The sequence below is a fragment of the Dasypus novemcinctus genome, chromosome 15, assembly GCF_030445035.2.
Source record: "Dasypus novemcinctus isolate mDasNov1 chromosome 15, mDasNov1.1.hap2, whole genome shotgun sequence".
Lineage (NCBI taxonomy): Eukaryota > Metazoa > Chordata > Mammalia > Cingulata > Dasypodidae > Dasypus > Dasypus novemcinctus.
The window spans coordinates 18,875,598-18,894,658 of NC_080687.1; the positions used below are offsets into that span (position 1 = coordinate 18,875,598).

Genomic DNA, 19,061 nt, shown 5'->3' on the forward strand with positions numbered 1-19,061 from the left:
CATGATAAATTGCATATACCCTTAGAGTTATAATTACCCTTAGAGTTATAATGGACAGATTTAGTTTACTAGTTATCATGTTGAGGCACTAGCAAACGTATGCCACAAATCTCCTGAATCTTATTTAAATGTTCAATGCTATCCTTAACAGTCATATGTTGGTCAAATATTATGATATTTAAATATATGTGATATTTTAACTTGGAATAATATTTCATTACCTAGCTCCAAAGTATCTGAAGGACTGAGGGGCAAACCCTTGTTGCAATATTGATTCACATTCTTTTCCAACAGTGTTGCATCTTTTCTTTGTGAATATTTTCGAATGTAGAAGTGGCAAGGGTGTATTACATGGCTTAGAAAAACTAGCTCTGGAGAAACAAGATAAGAATCAATATTTAAACCACAAGAATAAACAATTAATTAAAAAGAATTCACAAAAGATAAACAAATACAATATCTCCTAAGCAAATAATGAGAGTTTTGTGGTATTGCAAACTCTGAACTACTTAGGTTCCATGACTGAGTCCAAACCAAAAAATGGTGATCAGATTGATAAAACAAACCAATCACTTATAACAATGAATCCTTTAGCAACCTGAACTGAAGGTACCGTACTTTACGTTATAGAGGTGGAATTTCAGCTTATGTGGTAGTTAGATTCTAAAGCAAGGGGTTCTTAATCAGGGGTCTGTGAGCTTGAATTTAAAAAAAAAATTATTCTTGTGGGGATGTATTGGTGCAGGTGGAATATATTTATTAAATAATACACAGTACAGTGTGGACTTAGTAAGGGATCCATGGAAAAAAAAGTTTAATAACCCTATTCTAAAGTATTCTAAAGTATTGTTTTGGTACAGGTAAGGATAGGGTAGAGGTAAAGACAGAAGAGAAAATGAGACAATTTCAGTATTTGGAAGTAATTTAAGCCAAGTGTCTATACTGATACAAAAAGATTTCCAAAATATAATGTTAAGGAAGAAAAGCAAAGAACAAAACAGTGTTTATGAGAGGCTATATTTTATGTAAAAACAAAACAAAAAAGAGGTTTAGAGGGGAAACGGACTTGGCCCAGTGGTTAGGGCGTCCGTCTACCACATGGGAGGTCCGCAGTTCAAACCCCGGGCTTCCTTGACCCGTGTGGAGCTGGCCCATGCGCAGTGCTGATGTGCGCAAGGAGTGCCCTGCCACGCAGGGGTGTCTCCGCGTAGGGGAGCCCCACGCACAAGGAGTGCACCCCGTAAGGAGAGCTGCCCAGCGCGAAGGAAAGTGCAGCCTGCTCAGGAATGGCGCCGCCCACACTTCCCATGCCGCTGACGACAACAGAAGCGGACAAAGAAACAAGATGCAGCAAATAGACACAGAGAACAGACAACCGGGGGGGGGAATTAAATAAATAAATCTTTAAAAAAAAAAAAGAGGTTTAGAAATATAATGTGTATATTTATTTATGTGTAAAATAACTCTGGAAAGAAGGGAGAAACTGAACGGAATACAAATAGGCTTGGGGAAAATGTTTCACAGGATATCTTTATACATATCATAATTTTTGAATCATGTAGTGATTATCTAGTAAAAATGTTTAAAAAACAGACTAGCTAGTATAAAAAACTAGGATAGACAGATGACAGAAATTGAGCACAGATCATTTTATCCTATCAGACCAGTAAAGATTAAAAATAATAATACCCACACTGAGGATGGTATAAAAAGATAAATATATACTACCTGGGGAGACACCTGAGAGAAGTGTTGTAAATTTCAGAAATATTTTTGCTAAGACATTTTAAGTCTTAAAAGGGAAAAAGGTTTAGTTATCAATAAAATTTCACTTACTGCCTCATATTAGATAGTTACTATATACACAGTAAACTCTGCTATATCAAGTTCAGACAGTTGTTAAAGTACCTGCTTTTGATCCAAAAGGAACACATGCTGTTTTCTGAAGAGGCTTTTTTAGAGATCTAGGTGTCTCCATAAGATATTCTGTGAAGCATGCTTCATCAAAATAAGAAATAAAGGCAACTGTACTAATTTTGTTAAAATAGATATTGACATACTATTGTTTAAAAGTTGTACCTGAAATGTATCTTGTGTCATTAATTCACTGAGATACAGTGGAAATGAGAGAAAGAATATTTTAAAAAAAATATTCAAAATGTCATTCTCGAGAATCAACCAATAAAACAGACAAGAAGTTGGGGAAGTATCAAAACCAAATCTTGAGCTGTCTGCCCTGCTTATCAATGGGCCTTACTTTGGAATTTACGCTCCCCAGTGTAACAGAGTTACTCATTTATAGGTTCTCTGCCCTGCCTCCCACCTTTTACCCCTCTATCTGGTTGCATTCTCGACTTTTTGGTGTGTTGCTTCACTGCATGAGGCACCCCATGGGAGCCTGTGCCTCTCAGGTCTGGGACACCTTTTTATTTTCCTTTTCTTTTTCTTTTTAACCAGGGTGTCTCGGGATCAAACCCCATCCATATGGTAAACAGGAGTTCAACTGCTTGAGCCACAGCTGCTTCCCTCTTCGGCCCCTTTTATTTGAACCTATAATCAGCACTGTATTTGATAAATATATGTCCCAGAGACTTAAGTCTTTGGTCTGTCCATGTGCCAGTTGAGCTCTAAATTTCAGCACAGTTGCAACACCTACTCTCCAGATCATTGGACTCACCCAGGACAACTAACAAGGAGATGGCAATAGACAATGCCCATCCCAAGGAATACAGTGTAACTGCAAACTAGATAATTCCAACCATCTGCCCCCTGAGATCTAAGCCCCCTCTCACTTAGAAACAGAGTGGGCATCACCATCCCCAAACCCTCAAGATTGAGGAATGAACAACAGACTAAAGTAGACTTATTACTATTCTACTATAGACTTATTATTCTAGTAATGCAAGAACTCATTGATGTAAAGGCAGTGGCCACCAGAGGTTTTGGGGAGAGGGAAGAATAGGTGTGATATGGGGAATTTTTGGGACACTGGATTTGTTCTGCATGACACTGTAGTGGCAGATACCAGCCATTGCCTAATTCTGTCATAACTTACAAAATTGTGTGGTGCAAAGTGTAAACTATAACGTAAACTCTAGTCCATGGTTAGCAGCAATGCTTCAATATCTGCTCATCAATTGTAACGAATATACCACCCTAACAAAGGATGTTGTTAATGAAGCAAAGTGTGGGCAGGAGAGGGAGTGGGGCATATGGGAATCCCTTATATATTTTTTTACATACCATTTATATAATCAAAAGCAACTTTAAAAATAAAAAAACCCGAAAAACAAACAAAACAAACCAAATATTGAAAACAGTCCTTAAGAAGACTAGAGTATAAAAACTACATTCAGCCCTATTTCACTCCCATGTTAATGGGGAAATACCAACTTTGGAAATCTAAACAATCATGATGCACTTAAATTTTACATTGTAGCTGACACTCATGATAGTTCATTTTTTAACAGATTGAAACTCAGAACAAAGATTTAAAGTAGTTGTTCTTAAATTTAAGGACAAAGCAATGAAATTGCTTCCACAAATCATATTGTTATTTATTTTCAGATATTTTATATATGCTTTATATGTAGAACACTCAAAGGTCAAAGACCCTAAATAACCCAAATAATTAAATTATACCTCAAAGAGTAGGTATATCACTGTATTAAAAATAAAAATTATCATAAAAATAGGGGAATGAACTCAGCCAGTGTTAACTCATAATTGGGTATGAGATCACAACAGCAATATGTTTCTTTTAAGTAAAGGGACAAAAAGATGCCAGCTGCCTGCTTTGAATGACAGACTCAAAATTTTTTTCTTATTCACTACTTCTCTATTTTCACTCACCTTCCAGGTTTTCTTCAATAATTTCTTCAATTATCACATCAGGGCTAGATCCTATTTGAGGTAGAGCAGCAATGGTTTTAGGAGAAGTTGTTGAAACAACTTCTTTCTGTGGTTGGAAGTTTTTTGCTTTTAAATGCACATCATTAGTTTCACATTGCAAAGAAGTTGGTGGTGCTTCATTAATTAGGGCAGGTATGTCAAACTTTTTCTTTTCTAATGATAGGTATGCATCATGACAAGAAAACTCCGTTTTATTATACTTCTTTTGAACATTCTGCCCAATTTCATTTCCTTGGGGGCAAAATCTGTTTAAAAATATAGGAGCATATTCAGGACTTTTCAAGTGATTATTTTAAATCTATAAATTTTTATATACACCTTTGATCCATTTCTTTTCCACATTACAGTTAATATTGTGACACATACAAAAGTTTAAAGCTGTCTAGATGCCCCAGCTTTAACAAATTTACTGATATTTTTACTAAATTTATAGAGTTGTGCAAACCTTACCACAATCTGATTTCAGAACATTTCCATCATCTAAAAAGAAACCTCTCCCCATTCTCAGCTTCAAGCAAGTCCAGGGGTTTTAAAAACAATAAGGTGACTGGTTTTACCATTTCTGCAAAGAAAGTTGTTGGAATTTTGACTGGGATTGTATTGAATCTGTAAATTGCTTTCGGCAGAACTGATATCGTGAATATTTAGTCTTCCAATCCATGAACGGCAATGTCCTTCCATTTAGGTCTTCTTTGATTTCTTTTAGTAATGTTTTGCTCTTTTCCTTGTATAAATCCTTTATATCCTTGTTTAAATTTATTCCTAGATGTGTGATTATTTTAGTGGCTATTGTAAATGGAATTTTTTTTCTTGATTTCTTATTCAGAATGCTCACTATTAGTGTATAGAAACACTACTGATTTTTGCATGTTGACCTTGACCCTGTCACCTGGCTAAATTTATTAGATGTAGTACCTTTACTGTGGATTTTTTTAGGATTTTCTTTATACAGGGTCATGTCATCTGCAATTAGGACAAGTTTCACCTCTTCCTTTCCAATTTAGATGCCTTTTATTTCTTTCTCTTGCCTAACTCCTCTAGCTAGAACTGCCAGGACAATGTTAAATAATAGTAGTGACAATGTTCCTTGTCTTATTCCTGATTTTAGATGGAAAGCTTTTAGTCTCTCACCACTGAGTAGGATGTTAGCTGGAGGTTTTTCATATATGACCTTTATCCTGTTAATTTTCTTCCTAGTTTTCTAAGTGTTTTTTAATCAAGAAGTGATGCTGGATATTTTCAAATGCTTTTTCTGCATCAATTAAGATAGTGTGTTTTTATCTCTTCCCTTTGTTCTGTTACTATATGTATTACACTAACTGATTCCACTTCATCAAGGTATGTAAGTGTTTTATGTGCTGTTTGACTTCGGTTTGCTAGTATTTTGTTGAGGATTTTTGCATCTATATTAATAAAGGATATTGGTCTGTAATTTTCTTTCTTGTTGTATTTTTATCTGGCTTTGGTATGAGGGTGATATAGGCCTCATAGAATATGAGTTAGAGAGTATTCCCTCCTCTTCAATTTTTCAGAAGAGTCTGAGCAGAATTGGTGTTAATTTTTGTTTACTAAAATTCCCCTGTGAAGCTATCTGGTCCTGGGTTTTTCTTTGTTGGGAGGTTTCTGATAATTGACTTAATCCTTTTACTAGTCATTGGTTTGTTGAAATCTTCTGTTTCTTCTTCAATCAGCAAAAGTGTTTGTGTGTCTCTAGGAATTTATTCATTTCATCTGGGTTATCTAATTTGTTGGTGTACAGTTGTTCATAGTATTCTCTTAAACAGTCCTTTTTATTTCATGAGGGTCACTAGTGAGATACTCCCCCTTTCATTTCTGATTTTAGCTATTTGCATTCTCTCTTTTTCTTGGTCTATCTTCTAAAGTTGTGTTGATATTGATCTTTTCAAAGAACCAACTTTTGGTTTTGCTGATGATACCCAAATTATCTTGAAAAAAAAAAAACAAGTTGGAAAACTTATACTTCATGATCTTAAAACATATCACAAAGTCACAGTAGTCAAAAAAGCAAGGTACTGCCACAAGGACAGTTATACAGACCAAGGGAATCAAATTGGGAGCTTGGAAATCAACCCTCACATCTACGGCCAATTGATTTTTTATATGGGTGCCAAGTCCATTCAATTGAGAAAGAACAGGCTACTCAACAAATGGTGCTGGGAGAAGTGGAGGTCCATATGCAAAAGAATGAGGTGGACCCCTATCTTATACCATATAAAAATAATCAAATCACATGGCAGACAACCCCAGGAAATTGGCACCCTAACAGTGGCCTTACCTTGGAATATATGATAACCTATTTCCCCAATGTATCCCAGTTAGACTCATTTATAATTTTCCTATACACAGTTCTTTTGCTTATTTATTTGAACATATAATTAGTCCCATATCCTTTAAATATATTTCCCAGAGACTTAAATTTTCTGGCTGATCATAAGCTGGTTGAGTCCTGAATCTCAGCAGAGTTGCAGCTAACACCTATTCTCCAGTTCATCAGACTCACCCAGGACAACTAACAAAAGGATGTTGATGGACAACATCCTCCCCACAAAAAAACACAGTATCTAAGATGCAAGCAAGACAGCTCCATCCATCTGCCTCATGGGATCTAAGCCTCTCTCAACTGGAAGCAGAGTGGGCATCACCATCCCCAAATCCTCAAGACTGAGGAATGAACAAACGTAAGGTGGGAATGCAACCACAGACTAAAGTAAATTTACTGTTCTTGGAATGGAAGAACTTGTAACATTGATATTAAGACAGTGGTCACCAGAGGTTTGGGGAGGGGGGAAGAGGGAAGAATAGGTGTAACATGGGGCATTTTGGGGACACTGAACTTGCTCTGCATGATTTTGCAATGACGGATACAAGCCATCATACATTTTGTCAAAACCTATAAAATTGTGTGGTGGAAAGTGTAAACAATAATGTAAACTATAGGCCACGGTTAGTAGCAATGCTTCAATATCTGTTCATTAGTTGTAACAAATGTACCACACTAATGAAAGATGCTGTTTATGGGAGAAAGTGTGGGAAGGGGAGGGGATAGGATATATGGGAATCTCCTATATTTTCAATGTAACATTTATGTAATGTAAAGCTTCTTGAAAAATATAGAAAAACACCAATCAACTCTAAATGGATCAAAGACCTAAATATAAAAAGCAGGACAATAAAATTCCTAGAAGATGACACAGGGAAGCATCTTCAGGACCTCGTGTTAGGTAAGAGTTTCTTTGACTTTACACCCAAGCCACAAACAACTAAAGAAAAAAAAGAGATAAAAGGGGACTCATCAAAATGAAAACTTTTGTGCATCAAAGGATTTTATCATTGTATTAGTCAGCCAAAGGGGTGTTGATGCAAAATACCAGAAATTGGTTGGTTTTTATAAGGGGTATTTATTTGGGGTAGGAGCTTACAGATACCAAGCCATAAAGCATAAGTTACTTTCCTCACCAGTCTATTTAAAGCAAGATGGCTGTTGACATCTATGAGGATTCAGGCTTCTTGGGTTCCTACATTCCCGGGGCTTGCTTTTCTCTGGGTTCAAGGTTCCCTTCTTCCTGGGGCTGGCTTCTCTTTCCTCTGTGAACTTATTTCCCGGGGCTCCAGCTTCAGTCTTCAGCATCAAACTCCAATATCAAAACTCCAACAACAGAAACCCTCAACTCTGTTCTTTGCCATGCTCTTTTGTGGGTGGGGACTCAATGCCCTAACCATAACTCAATCATGCTTAGGTACAGTTCAGATTACAAGCATACTCCAATATTTCTTTTCGGAATTCATCAATATTAAACTGCTACACTCCACCCTCTGAATTCCAAAAACATATTACGATATTTTAGAAAAACCTTAAATCAGTTACAATGCAAGTACTAAATCCTATCACAATCAATTTAAAGAAATACAGTTTGTCTTGGGGCAAAGTACTGTCTGCTATAGACCTCTGAAGCTTGCAAAACAATTTATCTGTTTCCAATATACAAATGGACACAGGAAAAACATTTTCATTACAATAAGGAAAAAGTGGGAGGGAAACATGAGCCACGAGTCCTCTACTGTTCAGTAAACCTGCAGGGCATCCTCCATTTGATTTCAAAGTCTGAGAGTCATTCTTAAGAGGATGGTCTCTTCTCCTTGGGGCCATATGGGGACCCACCCTTTCCACTGGCTTGCCCAACAGCCATTTTCTTGGTTCCATCCTCATTAGGCATCTAGGTGTTGACCAAGCTCCAGACCATTCCCTCCAAGAGTGTTGGGGTGATTGCCACACCTTACTCAATATTTGGGTTAGAGTCTTAACCCCCTAGTACAGCGATGTGAAGACAACATTCCCCCTAACCTTTGGCATACAGGCTCAACCCTTTCAGAGCAACAAGTTGACCACTTCGCCTTCCCTAACCTTTGGGGGACAGGTCCACCCCTCTCAGACCTGTGGGGTGCTGACCTTAACCGCTCTAATTCTTGGGGAATGTGCTCTACTCTCTCTGTACCCTGGGGCTGCAAAACTCTCCCAGAACATCAGGTGGGAACATCCACCCTCTTCAACTGCTGGGGTAAACTCACCCCTTCTGTACACATGGGTGAGGTTCCTCTCTTGGCCAAGGTGATGTCCTAATTCCAGATCTCAGCTTCCATGGTTTTTCTCTTATAGCTGTTTCTCCTTCAATCTCTCCTTTCCATGTTCTTTTTATTCCAGGCTAACAGTGGTTTTGTTCATACAGCTCTCTCAAAAATTCTGATGGTTCAGCATGCAGGAAGCAGGGGTCCAAGCCACCAGACAGTAAGGCTTTCTGCAAGTCTTTTCTAGATAACTGCATCTTCAATCTTGATTTACCATTTCCAAGTTTAATTAAGTCCTCAAATGGGGCACTTTCATCTGGGAGCTTGATTTCCAAAGGCTTGGAATTTCCAGAATCAGTTTCTGTTTTCTTTTTGCCAAATGGTACAGTCCTTAGCTTATCTCTGTCATCTAGCATTTTGCTATAAGCTGCAAGCAGAACCCAAGCTGCTTTCTCTGGGTTTACTTTGGAAAGTTTTTCAGCTAAATGCCCAGGCTCACCATTTTCAAATTTTGCCTTCCATACAACACCAGGAATTAATCTTGATAAGTTCTCTGCAACTTTAAAACATGGATCGCCTTTCCTCCAGTTTCCAATAATAGTTTCATCATTTACTTCTAAGGCATCATAAAAAGTCTCTTTAGCATTCATATTGCTATCAACAGTCTCTTCAAATCACTATAGGTCTTTTCTTCCAAGCATCTCACAATTCCTCCAAAAAATACCCTTTATTGATTTATAATACCGTTCCAGCATTTTGGTAATTGCAAAAGCACTACCCCACTTCTGATACCAAATTCTGTATTAGTCAGCCAAAGGGGTGCTGATGCAAAATATCAGAAATTGGTTTTTATAAAGGGTATTTATTTGGGGTAGGAGTTTATAGATATCAGGCCATAAAGCATAAGTTACTTCCCTCACCAAAGTCTATTTGGAGCAAGATGGCTGTTGACATCTACCAGGGTTCAGGCTTTTTGGGTTCCTACAATCCTGGAGCTTGCTTTTTCTGGGTTTATGGTTCCTTTCTTCCTGGGGCTGGCTTCTCTTAGATCCTCTGTGAGCTTACTTCCCAGGGCTCCAGCTTCAGTCTTCAACATCAAAATTCCAATATGAGAAATCCTCAACTCTATTTTTTGCCATGCCTTTTATCTGTGAGTCCCCACCCACCAAGGGCACTCAATGCCCTAATCATAACTTAATCATGCTTAGGTACAAATCAGATTACAAGCATAATCCAATATTTCTTTTTTGAATTCATCAATAATATTAAACTGCTATAATCATCAAAGTGAAAAAACAACCTACACAATGAGAGAAAATATTTGGAAACTACATATCCAATAAGGGTTTAATATCCAGAATATAAAAAGAAATCCTTACAACTTAACAACAAAAAGACAAACAATGGGGAAAAGACTTGAACAGACATTTCTCCAGGGAAGATAAACAAATGGCCAAAAAGCATATGAAAAGATGCTCAATGTCACTAACTATCAGGGAAATGCAAAAGAAAACCAAAATGAGACTCCATTTCACACCCATCAGAATGGCTACTATTAAAAAAAACCAGAAAATTACAAGTGTTGGAGGGGATGTAGAGAAAGAGGAACACTCAATCATTGTTGGTGGGAAGGTAAAATGAAGAAAATATACAAATAGAATATAGAACCAAAGTATATAGAATTTTCTTCAATCAAGTATAAGTTCAAAATAATTTGTACATTAACATTTTGCATTTACAATAAGGGAATGTCATCATTGTTAGAATACTGACTGACATCACTCTTCTGAGAAGAAATTGAAACTAAGTTTAAACCTTTTAATTATCATTTTACTTGAAAGAGCTTAGTTTAGATACTCATGCAGTATGTATTATATTAACCATATCACATTTAAATTATTAAATTCAGATCCTGTATAACTTGTTATAGGGCATGCCTTGTGGCTTAGTATATTTAAGTAATATCAAATATTTTAAAACTTTGACTTAAAAATACTGTTAATAAAAATCCCCTGGCACTTTTGCTATTTTTTGTTCTTATGAGTGGTAGTAGAGAGTTCAGTACTAGTGAGGTTAGCTTCTAGATACAGAGTGAATATATTTTTTTGGTGAGTAGTCGAGAGCTTTAAGCTGCTGTTCTGGTACCCTCTCCCAGGTACTTTGGCTGCTTTTTCAACATTGCTAATTGTGCATCATATTTTGTCTTCAATAGATGAAGATGGCTGATACAGCTCCAGGACGATGCATTCCTATTTTCTATTTATTGTGTGTACTCACTCTGGTATTTCAAAATCTATTTTTAAAACAAATCAACGTAAGGACTGAAGTGGTAACTCTTAGAGAGGCAGAATACTTTTAGTCTTAAAATACTTGATGGGAACCACATTTGAGTCATAAAAATATTTTAAAAGAATGTAGAGATTAGAAAGTTGTTGATTATCTATGGAAGCACAAGTCAAGTCACACAGGGCTGTGTTTATCAAGCACTGTAGGGGAGGAAAGATCAGTTCAGCCAATGGACTAGTACTCCAGCCCTCTCTCAATATTTTTTCTGTGGTACAGAGAGTTATAGTATGCTATCTTGGCCTTATTAAGTTATTTGACTCATCTAATTTCCTTTATTCAAGCAAGAATGCAAACAATACAATCTCCTGATAAGGCTTCACATGTAAGTTTGATTATTCTATTTTACAAAAATATTCCAGTCCTTGTGACAGCTACACTGACCCATTAAGTATTTGGCTGATATCAGTTTTCCTGGCTGAAAGGGACCTGCTCATGTGTGTTTCTGAGCTTGCAAGACTGTGGGCCAGACTGATCACTACACTAAAGTAATAAATGTGCTGGTTCTTGGGAGATGATTTCCCCAGAGACATATCACCTACAGGTGAGTGACCTCATTTCTTTTTGACAGTTTCTAAAGTATTTATATTCAGCACGTTTAGCCAACTGCTCTCTGGACATCTCTCCCAGGTAGCTGGTAAACACATGGAACTCAAGATATCCACTATCTTCCCCTCTAGTATTCCCAATCTTGGCGAATACTATAACCCATCAACTTAATCACCAACACCAGATCTGTAATCATTCAAGTTACTTCCTTTTCCCTCATTTGTCACACCCAATCACTAAGTTTCAGCATTTTTTCCTATTTAGCATTTATTGTATCTATTCCCAGTCCCTCTCTAGTGCCCTGACCTAAGTTTGAGTTCTGATCATTTGATAAAGACTACTGATATACTACCCTAATGAACTCTTCATCATGAAGCTTTAAACTTCCCCAAATAATCCTTTATATGGTTACCAGGGTTATCTTTTAAAAACATAACCTAATTCTTTTAATCTTCATGATTAAAATCATTTAGTGGTTTTCTATTATCCAGAACAGTGTTGATTTATATAGCTTTCTGCAATGATGGAAATGTGCTGCACTGTACAATATGGTAGCTACACATGGCTATCGAGTACTTGAAAATGTGGCTAGTGTGACTGAGGACCTGAATTTTTAATCTCATTAATTTATACTTAAATTTAAATAGAAACATGTAACTAGTGGCTATCATATGGACAGCATGGGTCTAGAAAATTCAAACTCCACTGCACAGCTACAAAGTCTTTAGGATCTCTCTATATTATGCCATATAGTTATACATGCAGTTCCATAAATGTAGCATGCTATTTCACTTCTTGTAAATTTCTTTCTGCTAAGATGCCTATCTCCCTTTTTCCTCCCTTCAGATTGCTACTCATTTTCAAGTAATAAGGAAAAATAAAATCTCTTCCATGAAGTCTTCTCTAAATCCTCTATAACTCCCAGGAAGAATCGACCACATTCCCTTTGTGTACCCTTACTCAATTTTGCTGTCACAGCAACTGTGCACTTTATTTTTCAATGTCTGTCTACCTCTAATTGTTGTACCTTCTCTAACATACGTTTCAGTATATAGGAGACTAGTGCCTAGCACAGTGTTCAAACCTTGGGGACTGAATCAGTCTCAAAGATAACTGTGACATATATGCTGCCAAATTCTGATCCCTTTTAAGTCTCTTAATTCTTAAATATTTTATGTAGAATTTAACTGATTTCTACTCTTTTGCTCTTTAATCTATTTTTCAGTTTGTAAACCAAACTACACTAAAGAGCATTTTTTTTCTTAGTGTAGCAATCTGATATGGTTATGAATTCCAAAAACAGATACTGGATTATGTTTGCAATCTGGTCTGTTCCTGGGCATGATTAAGTTCTGACTAGGGCTTTGAATGGGCTACGTCATTAGGGCTTGCTTTGAGTCATCACCCGCCAAGGGGTGGGGACTCAAGAGATAAAAGGTATGGCAAAGGACAGAGTTGAGGATTTTTGATGTTGGAGTTTTGATGTTGGAGTTTGATGCTAAAGCCTTAAGCTGGAGTCCCGGGAAGTAAGCTCACAGAGGAAAGAGAAGCCGGCCCCAGGAAGAGAGGAACCCTGAGCCCAGGAAGAAGCAAGCCCTGGGAAAAGAGGAACCCTGAACCCAGAGAGAAGAAAGACTCTGGAAGGGAGAAACCCAGGAAGCCTGAACCCTTATAGATGTCAGCAGCCATCTTGCTCCAACATGTGAAAATAGACTTTGGTGAGGGAAGTAACTTATGCTTTATGGCCTGGTATCTGTAAGCTCCTACCCCAAATAAATACCCTTTATAAAAACCAACCAATTTCTGGTATTTTGCATCAGCACCCCCTTGGCTGACTAATACATTTAATAACTCAGGCCCTTAGCAGACACTATTTGATCAAGCATGTTGCCATTCTTATAAATACTCACTCTGTTGAATCTTCAAATTCAATCTTTCCCATACTGTTGAATGTACAGATGATCTCACTGCAATTCATATTCAACCTAAAATTAAGCATTAGAATAAAAGTGTTCAGATAAAAGTTCATTATTTTTTCTAAATAAAAATGAATTGTTGACACTAAAATAACTCTAATTTAAAAGACAAAAAACATTTAATCTTTTTTAAAAAACATGTATTTCTCCCACTCCCTTTTGTTTGCACTTGCTGTGTCTTTTAGGAGGCACCAGGAACTTAATCTGGGACCTCCAATGTGGAAGGGAGGCACCTAATTGCTTGAGCCACCTCCGTCCCCTGCTTTGCTGTGTCTCTCATTATGTTTTTCTTCTGTCTCTTGTTGTGTCATCTTGTTGTATCAGCATGCCGCAGCTGCCTGTCACACCTGCTTGCTTTCTTCTTTAGGAGGCACCAGGAACTGAACTACGAACCTCCCATGTGGTAGGCAGGAGCTCAGTTGCCTGAGCCACATTTGCTTCCCTAAATAACTTTTTAATTTACAAATCACACTTACTTTAATTTGGTTGAACTTGGGAAACACTGTGATTCAAATTTTTCATTTATAATTGCTTGCTATTTTAAGAAATTTAGTTTTTTTTTTTAGGTTTATTTACTTTATTTTCCTTTTATTTATCCTCTCCTCCCCCCAGATGGTTCTCTCATCTGTCTGCTCATTGTTTGCTTGCCTTCTCCAGGAGGCACCGGGTACTGAACCCAGGACTTCCTACATGAGAGCCAAGTGCCCACTGGCCTGAGTCACATTTGCTCCCTATAGGCTGTGGCATATCCTGGCTTGTGGCATCTGCTCATTGTAGTAGGGGTGGCATTTAGCTCATTGAGGCAGTAGGGTGTGACATCTGCTCATCTTTTAGGCGGCACAGGGACCCAAACCCGAGACCTCCCATGTGGTAGGTGGGTGTCCAACTGGTTAAGCTACATCTTGCTTCCCTAATACATTTTTATACTTAATTGTTATGCACTCCTGAATTGTAATTACTTACCGAGGAGAACACCTTAGTTTTAGAGAGCTAACTTCTGACAATTCACTCTCAAATGTTAACTTCAAAGTCCGGATAATCTAAAATAAAAAAAGAATGTCCTTCATGTGTCAATTTTCTTGAAAGAAAGATTTTACAAGGAAAATGATAATCTTTAGGTATTTTACTGTGTTCAAGGCTGAATTTTAGGCACTAAAAGGATGCAAATGTATAATTTTTTCCCCTAAAGGAACTTAAAATCTTTTGCACACATATATTAACAGATAACTAGTTAATAAATGGGATACAGCTGCATGATCAGAGAAAAGAACTATCTACTTTGTACCTTCCTTTGTCATCTTCAAACATTTTTCTTTTTTTTTTTTCTGTCTTCCTAACCAGGTTAACTAGGGTAAAGACCAAATCCTATCACTTTTTCACCTCTGAGTGCCTCACATGTATGCATATGAAATGACTATTATTGTTTTTAGAACTGCAGTTAAAGGGGTCCCTGGTCACATTCATTTTAAGTTATAAACTTTAGAAGAAGGTAAACCAATGATTTTTTTTCTGTATCCCAATTCAGTCCAAAAATTAATCTATGGGATTAATCTATGGGAAACAAGACCCCAGGAGTCGAATGTGCATACAGCAGGACTCAATCACTTAGAGGGCAAGGCAGAAATCATCAAGGGAGGATGGGTGGCTAATCCTGTGCTACCAAACTATCTGGTAAGAAACATGCTTCAATTTTTGCCTATCCCCTGCTCCACTGGTATATGATTAGGAGAAGATGAAGATACTGTCTCTTGACTTGATTATTTGACAGGGGTGGGGGTTGAAGAAAAACCTGAATGGAATTTTGTAGGAAATTTTAAACTCCTAAATTGTTTAGGCCACACCTAAATTGTTTATGACAAGAAAATGGAGTCTCATTTAGTTTGTTACTTTTATCCTCATTTTAAATTCAGGTGTCCTAGAAGCATCAATTTTTAACCAATGTCATTCTATTTGTTCTCAGATCATGTGTTATAAAGTTCTTATTGTACCACTTCCTTCACTGGTAAATCATAATAAAGGCTAAACAAAGTTAATGTTTGCCTTAGAATTCACATACCTAAGAATTCTAAATTGCTGCTAAAGGTTAGGATAATCTGAAGAATAAAGTCTTCGTGTTGTCTTAAATATCATATTTCAAAGCATGTAAAATGAGCTACCAAAGAAATGACTCACATTATGAGCTACTAAATTTACCTGATTCAGATCACAATATGTCCTTAGAGAAGGTGCTGATTTTAACTCTCTGGCTATCTTCATAGCTGCATCCAAATCATTTTTTTTCTCTTCAATGTAGCTTTTAGCCATTATTACATTTGATAAATAACCATCTGTATTTCTTATAATTTCTTCACACAGGTTCTTTTTCCTTCATTCAAGACCCCAAAATTATTTTGCAGTATTTCATAAACATTTATATCGAAGTGTATTTAGAGTAACTGAACAATATCTGAAAGGGTAATTCCACTAGTTGATGAACTTAAATGACATATAATATGGTTAAGGAGGCACTTGAACTGAAATGTACTACAGTTTAAAACTATGAATGCACAATCAGAGAAAAAAGTAAATCTCAGAGGAGGATATAGTTATTTATGTCACAAGTACAGAAGTCACAGAAGTACAGAATTAGAATAGACACAAGATCATTCCATCCTTCAGTAAGAGAAATCCTGGTTATCTGTCCTGCAATCACCTGTGCCCTTAAAAAGACATATCAGTATTCACGTTTGCAAAGATTTACCTTTATTTTTAAAAATTTTCATCAACATATACATACTATATGAACATAAAATGAAATTTAAAAATAGGTATCACCATATCATAACTTACATATCCAATTAACTACAGATCTTCAAAGTAATCACTTAGGCAGTCCAAATAGTTATCCTTCATTATTTTCACCTCTTCTATAACTATGGTGGAAGGACGTTATTATGGCAACTTGTACCAAAATTTGTAATGTCTAATTTATTCAATCATTTTCTTCATTTACCTTGGCTGTAAATATCTTTTCATTATTTTCCCCAAATCAAATTGCCCTCAAAAAAGAAGTTTGCCAACACAGGAGAGTGACAGAAGTGTGACACAGGCTCTGAAGGCAAAGAGCACAGGCAAACCTTCTAGTAATTGTATTTATAATCTCAAAGGAATTTTGCTAGGGGCCAACAGTTAAGTTCTAGTATGATTACTAAAAGCTCATGCACATGACCTAGCTCTTAAATGTTATGATTTAGAGACCAAATGTGAGAGAATACCAAATGGAAGAAAAAAGCCTGTCAATCAAGTCACATATAATGTGTTGAGCCTATTATTCTAGGCATCCTAAAAAGTTTAATTTGTACAAATAAAAGTACTAGTCTAAGTGTCAAATGGACATGTGCCATTACTATGCCTAATGTTTTGGGTATGTTGCAACGTTTACGAACTTGTTTCTTGAAATGGACGTATGGAGGAAATACCTACTTTACCTCCCTCATGTGACTAATGCCTTAAAGCACATTTGAAAAAGCTTTTTAAAAAGTGAGAGAGGTATAACTATAAGGTGTTACTTGTTGAATGATGACTGTCAGAAAGGTTTGTGCTCTGATGCCAACGAGTATGCTTGCAGTTTCCTAAGTTTTTAATTTCACAAGAGGGATTTAAGGAGTGAGATATTTTTCTGTGCTGACTACTTTAAAAAGCTTGTTTACTTTTTTTTTTAGGATCAAACAAATGGGGACTGAATCTGGGACCTTGTACATGCAAAGCAGGTGCTCAACCACTGAGCTATACCCACTCCCAGCTTGTTTAATAGTTAGCTTTGAGACTAGAAGATAGTTCAAATTTGAAAATGTACTACTGTTCTTCATTTTGAATTTATAAAATCAGCCTGTAAGACTATCCATTACCTTCCAAACCTGTCAAAAAGTTACTCCTTAAATTAATCTAAGCAAAGGAATAAGATAAGAAGTGTTAAAAACTTGTTTCACTGAATCTATATTTTTATTACCTGGAATTGAGAGAAGTAAAAAGTTGATCAAATTGTTTCTCAAGAACCTCTATCAGACTGTCTGTCTCTTCTTTTGTTTGATTCTGCATGTGTTCAAGCATCTGAGAAAAACATAATACAAAGATGATAATTTGTATTTTCATTTTGTAGAAGTTGTATTGCTCAATATAATTCTGAAAATAAAAGGTACTTTTTGGACATTTCAAAATAACAACACTAGAGGAGATCAGATGATAAATGGAATAAGTTACACAGTTCAATTTTAAATCCTGGTACTTTTTGGCATGACCACATCTTTGCTGGCACTACGTACTGATAATTTGATGAAGAAAGGCCTAAAAATCCACTGGTAAATTTACTAAATCTGTACTATCACTTTTTATTATTACAAGTAACAAGTCATTTTAGATACATGAATTTTCCTCTGGCAGGATTCCTTAAATAAAAAACTTAGAAAATATAGTTGAATTAAAACGTTACTACTCTATATACTTCTGTATTTAAACAGAAGTTGTATTTTAATTAGGACTAAAAACATAATTAAGACAGCTGGCTTTTTTGTGTGTGAGAGATTCAGTGACATTATCAGGGCCGTCAGTTATGAGGGTACTTTCTGATGTATGCAGAAATTTTCTGGACAATTTAAACATGGATGCCTTTCAGAAAAATCAATCACAAATGCTAATGTGGCTTTCTCATAAGATGCTAGCTTTCTGCCTCCCTCCAGAAAAAACTTTTTTACTTTTATCACTGTTCTGCCTTGAAGAGATCAGAAATAACATAGTATAGGCCTGATATCCCTATTGCAACAGGTATCTGGTCAGTTTGCATATGTTGTTTTCTCTCATTGCAGGGATTTTTTTCATAAATGTGAAATAAAAAGAAATCTCATTTTAAGAACTGGTATAATGCTATTTTGAAGAGAACTTGTCCCATACTGATAAATCTTTGCCAGAGAAGGCTGCAACATTTTTGTAAAAATACCAGAAAATGATTTTCTCAAAATTCTTTTAAATATTCAAGACACAAACAATAATGAATTACATCTTCAAGTTCAAAACAAACACAAGACTATATAAAAACTGATTTTCCTAGTAACACTCAATACTTTAACCTCCTTCTTCTTAACAGTAGGCAAAGTAAAATACACTAACAAGGCTTCCTCAGCACAAGCTTTACCACTGCCTAACAATAGATGTTATGTCCTACAACTACTGACACATTTATGCTCTTGCAAGATATAATCTAAGCCAGTGCTATTCAAAAGATCCAATGATGGAAATGTCCTCTGTACTCTCCAAATGGTAGCCATTAGCCATGTGGAGCTATGGAGGCCTTGAAATATGGCTAGTGTGACTAAGGAATTAAATTTTAAATTTTAATTAATTTAAACAGCCACATGTGGCTAGCTAGTGGTTACTATATTAAGACAGTACAGGTCTAAACAGTTCTATTTGCTTCATCAGTCCTTCGGAAATCAGAGTTTTTTTCTTGTTAGCTTACCATTCATTTGCCTTTTCCACCATATTTGCTACTTAATATCTTATAACGGCTTTTATTTTGTTTTTTTTGTTTGTTTGTTTTTAAAGATTTATTTATTTATTTAATTTCCCCCCCTCCCCTGGTTGTCTGTTCTTGGTGTCTATTTGCTGCGTCTTGTTTCTTTGTTTCTTTTGTCCGCTTCTGTTGTGGTCAGCGGCGCGGGAAGT

At 36.3% G+C, this 19,061-nt stretch overlaps 1 protein-coding gene across 3 annotated transcripts in view; it reads right to left on the reverse strand.

Moving 5' to 3' along the window:
• RNF17 (ring finger protein 17) overlaps positions 1 to 19,061 on the reverse strand; it is a 106,547-nt gene that overhangs the window by 76,370 nt on the left and 11,116 nt on the right. For 2 of the 3 annotated variants that reach the window (XM_058276356.1, XM_058276355.1), the window contains exons 6-12: positions 17,353 to 17,453; positions 15,558 to 15,729; positions 14,328 to 14,404; positions 13,299 to 13,373; positions 3,853 to 4,157; positions 1,909 to 1,998; positions 222 to 371 (exon numbers count right to left, since the gene is read on the reverse strand). In XM_058276356.1, coding sequence (XP_058132339.1) covers positions 222 to 371; positions 1,909 to 1,998; positions 3,853 to 4,157; positions 13,299 to 13,373; positions 14,328 to 14,404; positions 15,558 to 15,729; positions 17,353 to 17,453 — 970 coding nt within the window. The remainder of the gene's footprint in view (positions 1 to 221; positions 372 to 1,908; positions 1,999 to 3,852; positions 4,158 to 13,298; positions 13,374 to 14,327; positions 14,405 to 15,557; positions 15,730 to 17,352; positions 17,454 to 19,061) is intronic. The other variant, XM_058276358.1, reaches the window with a different exon arrangement.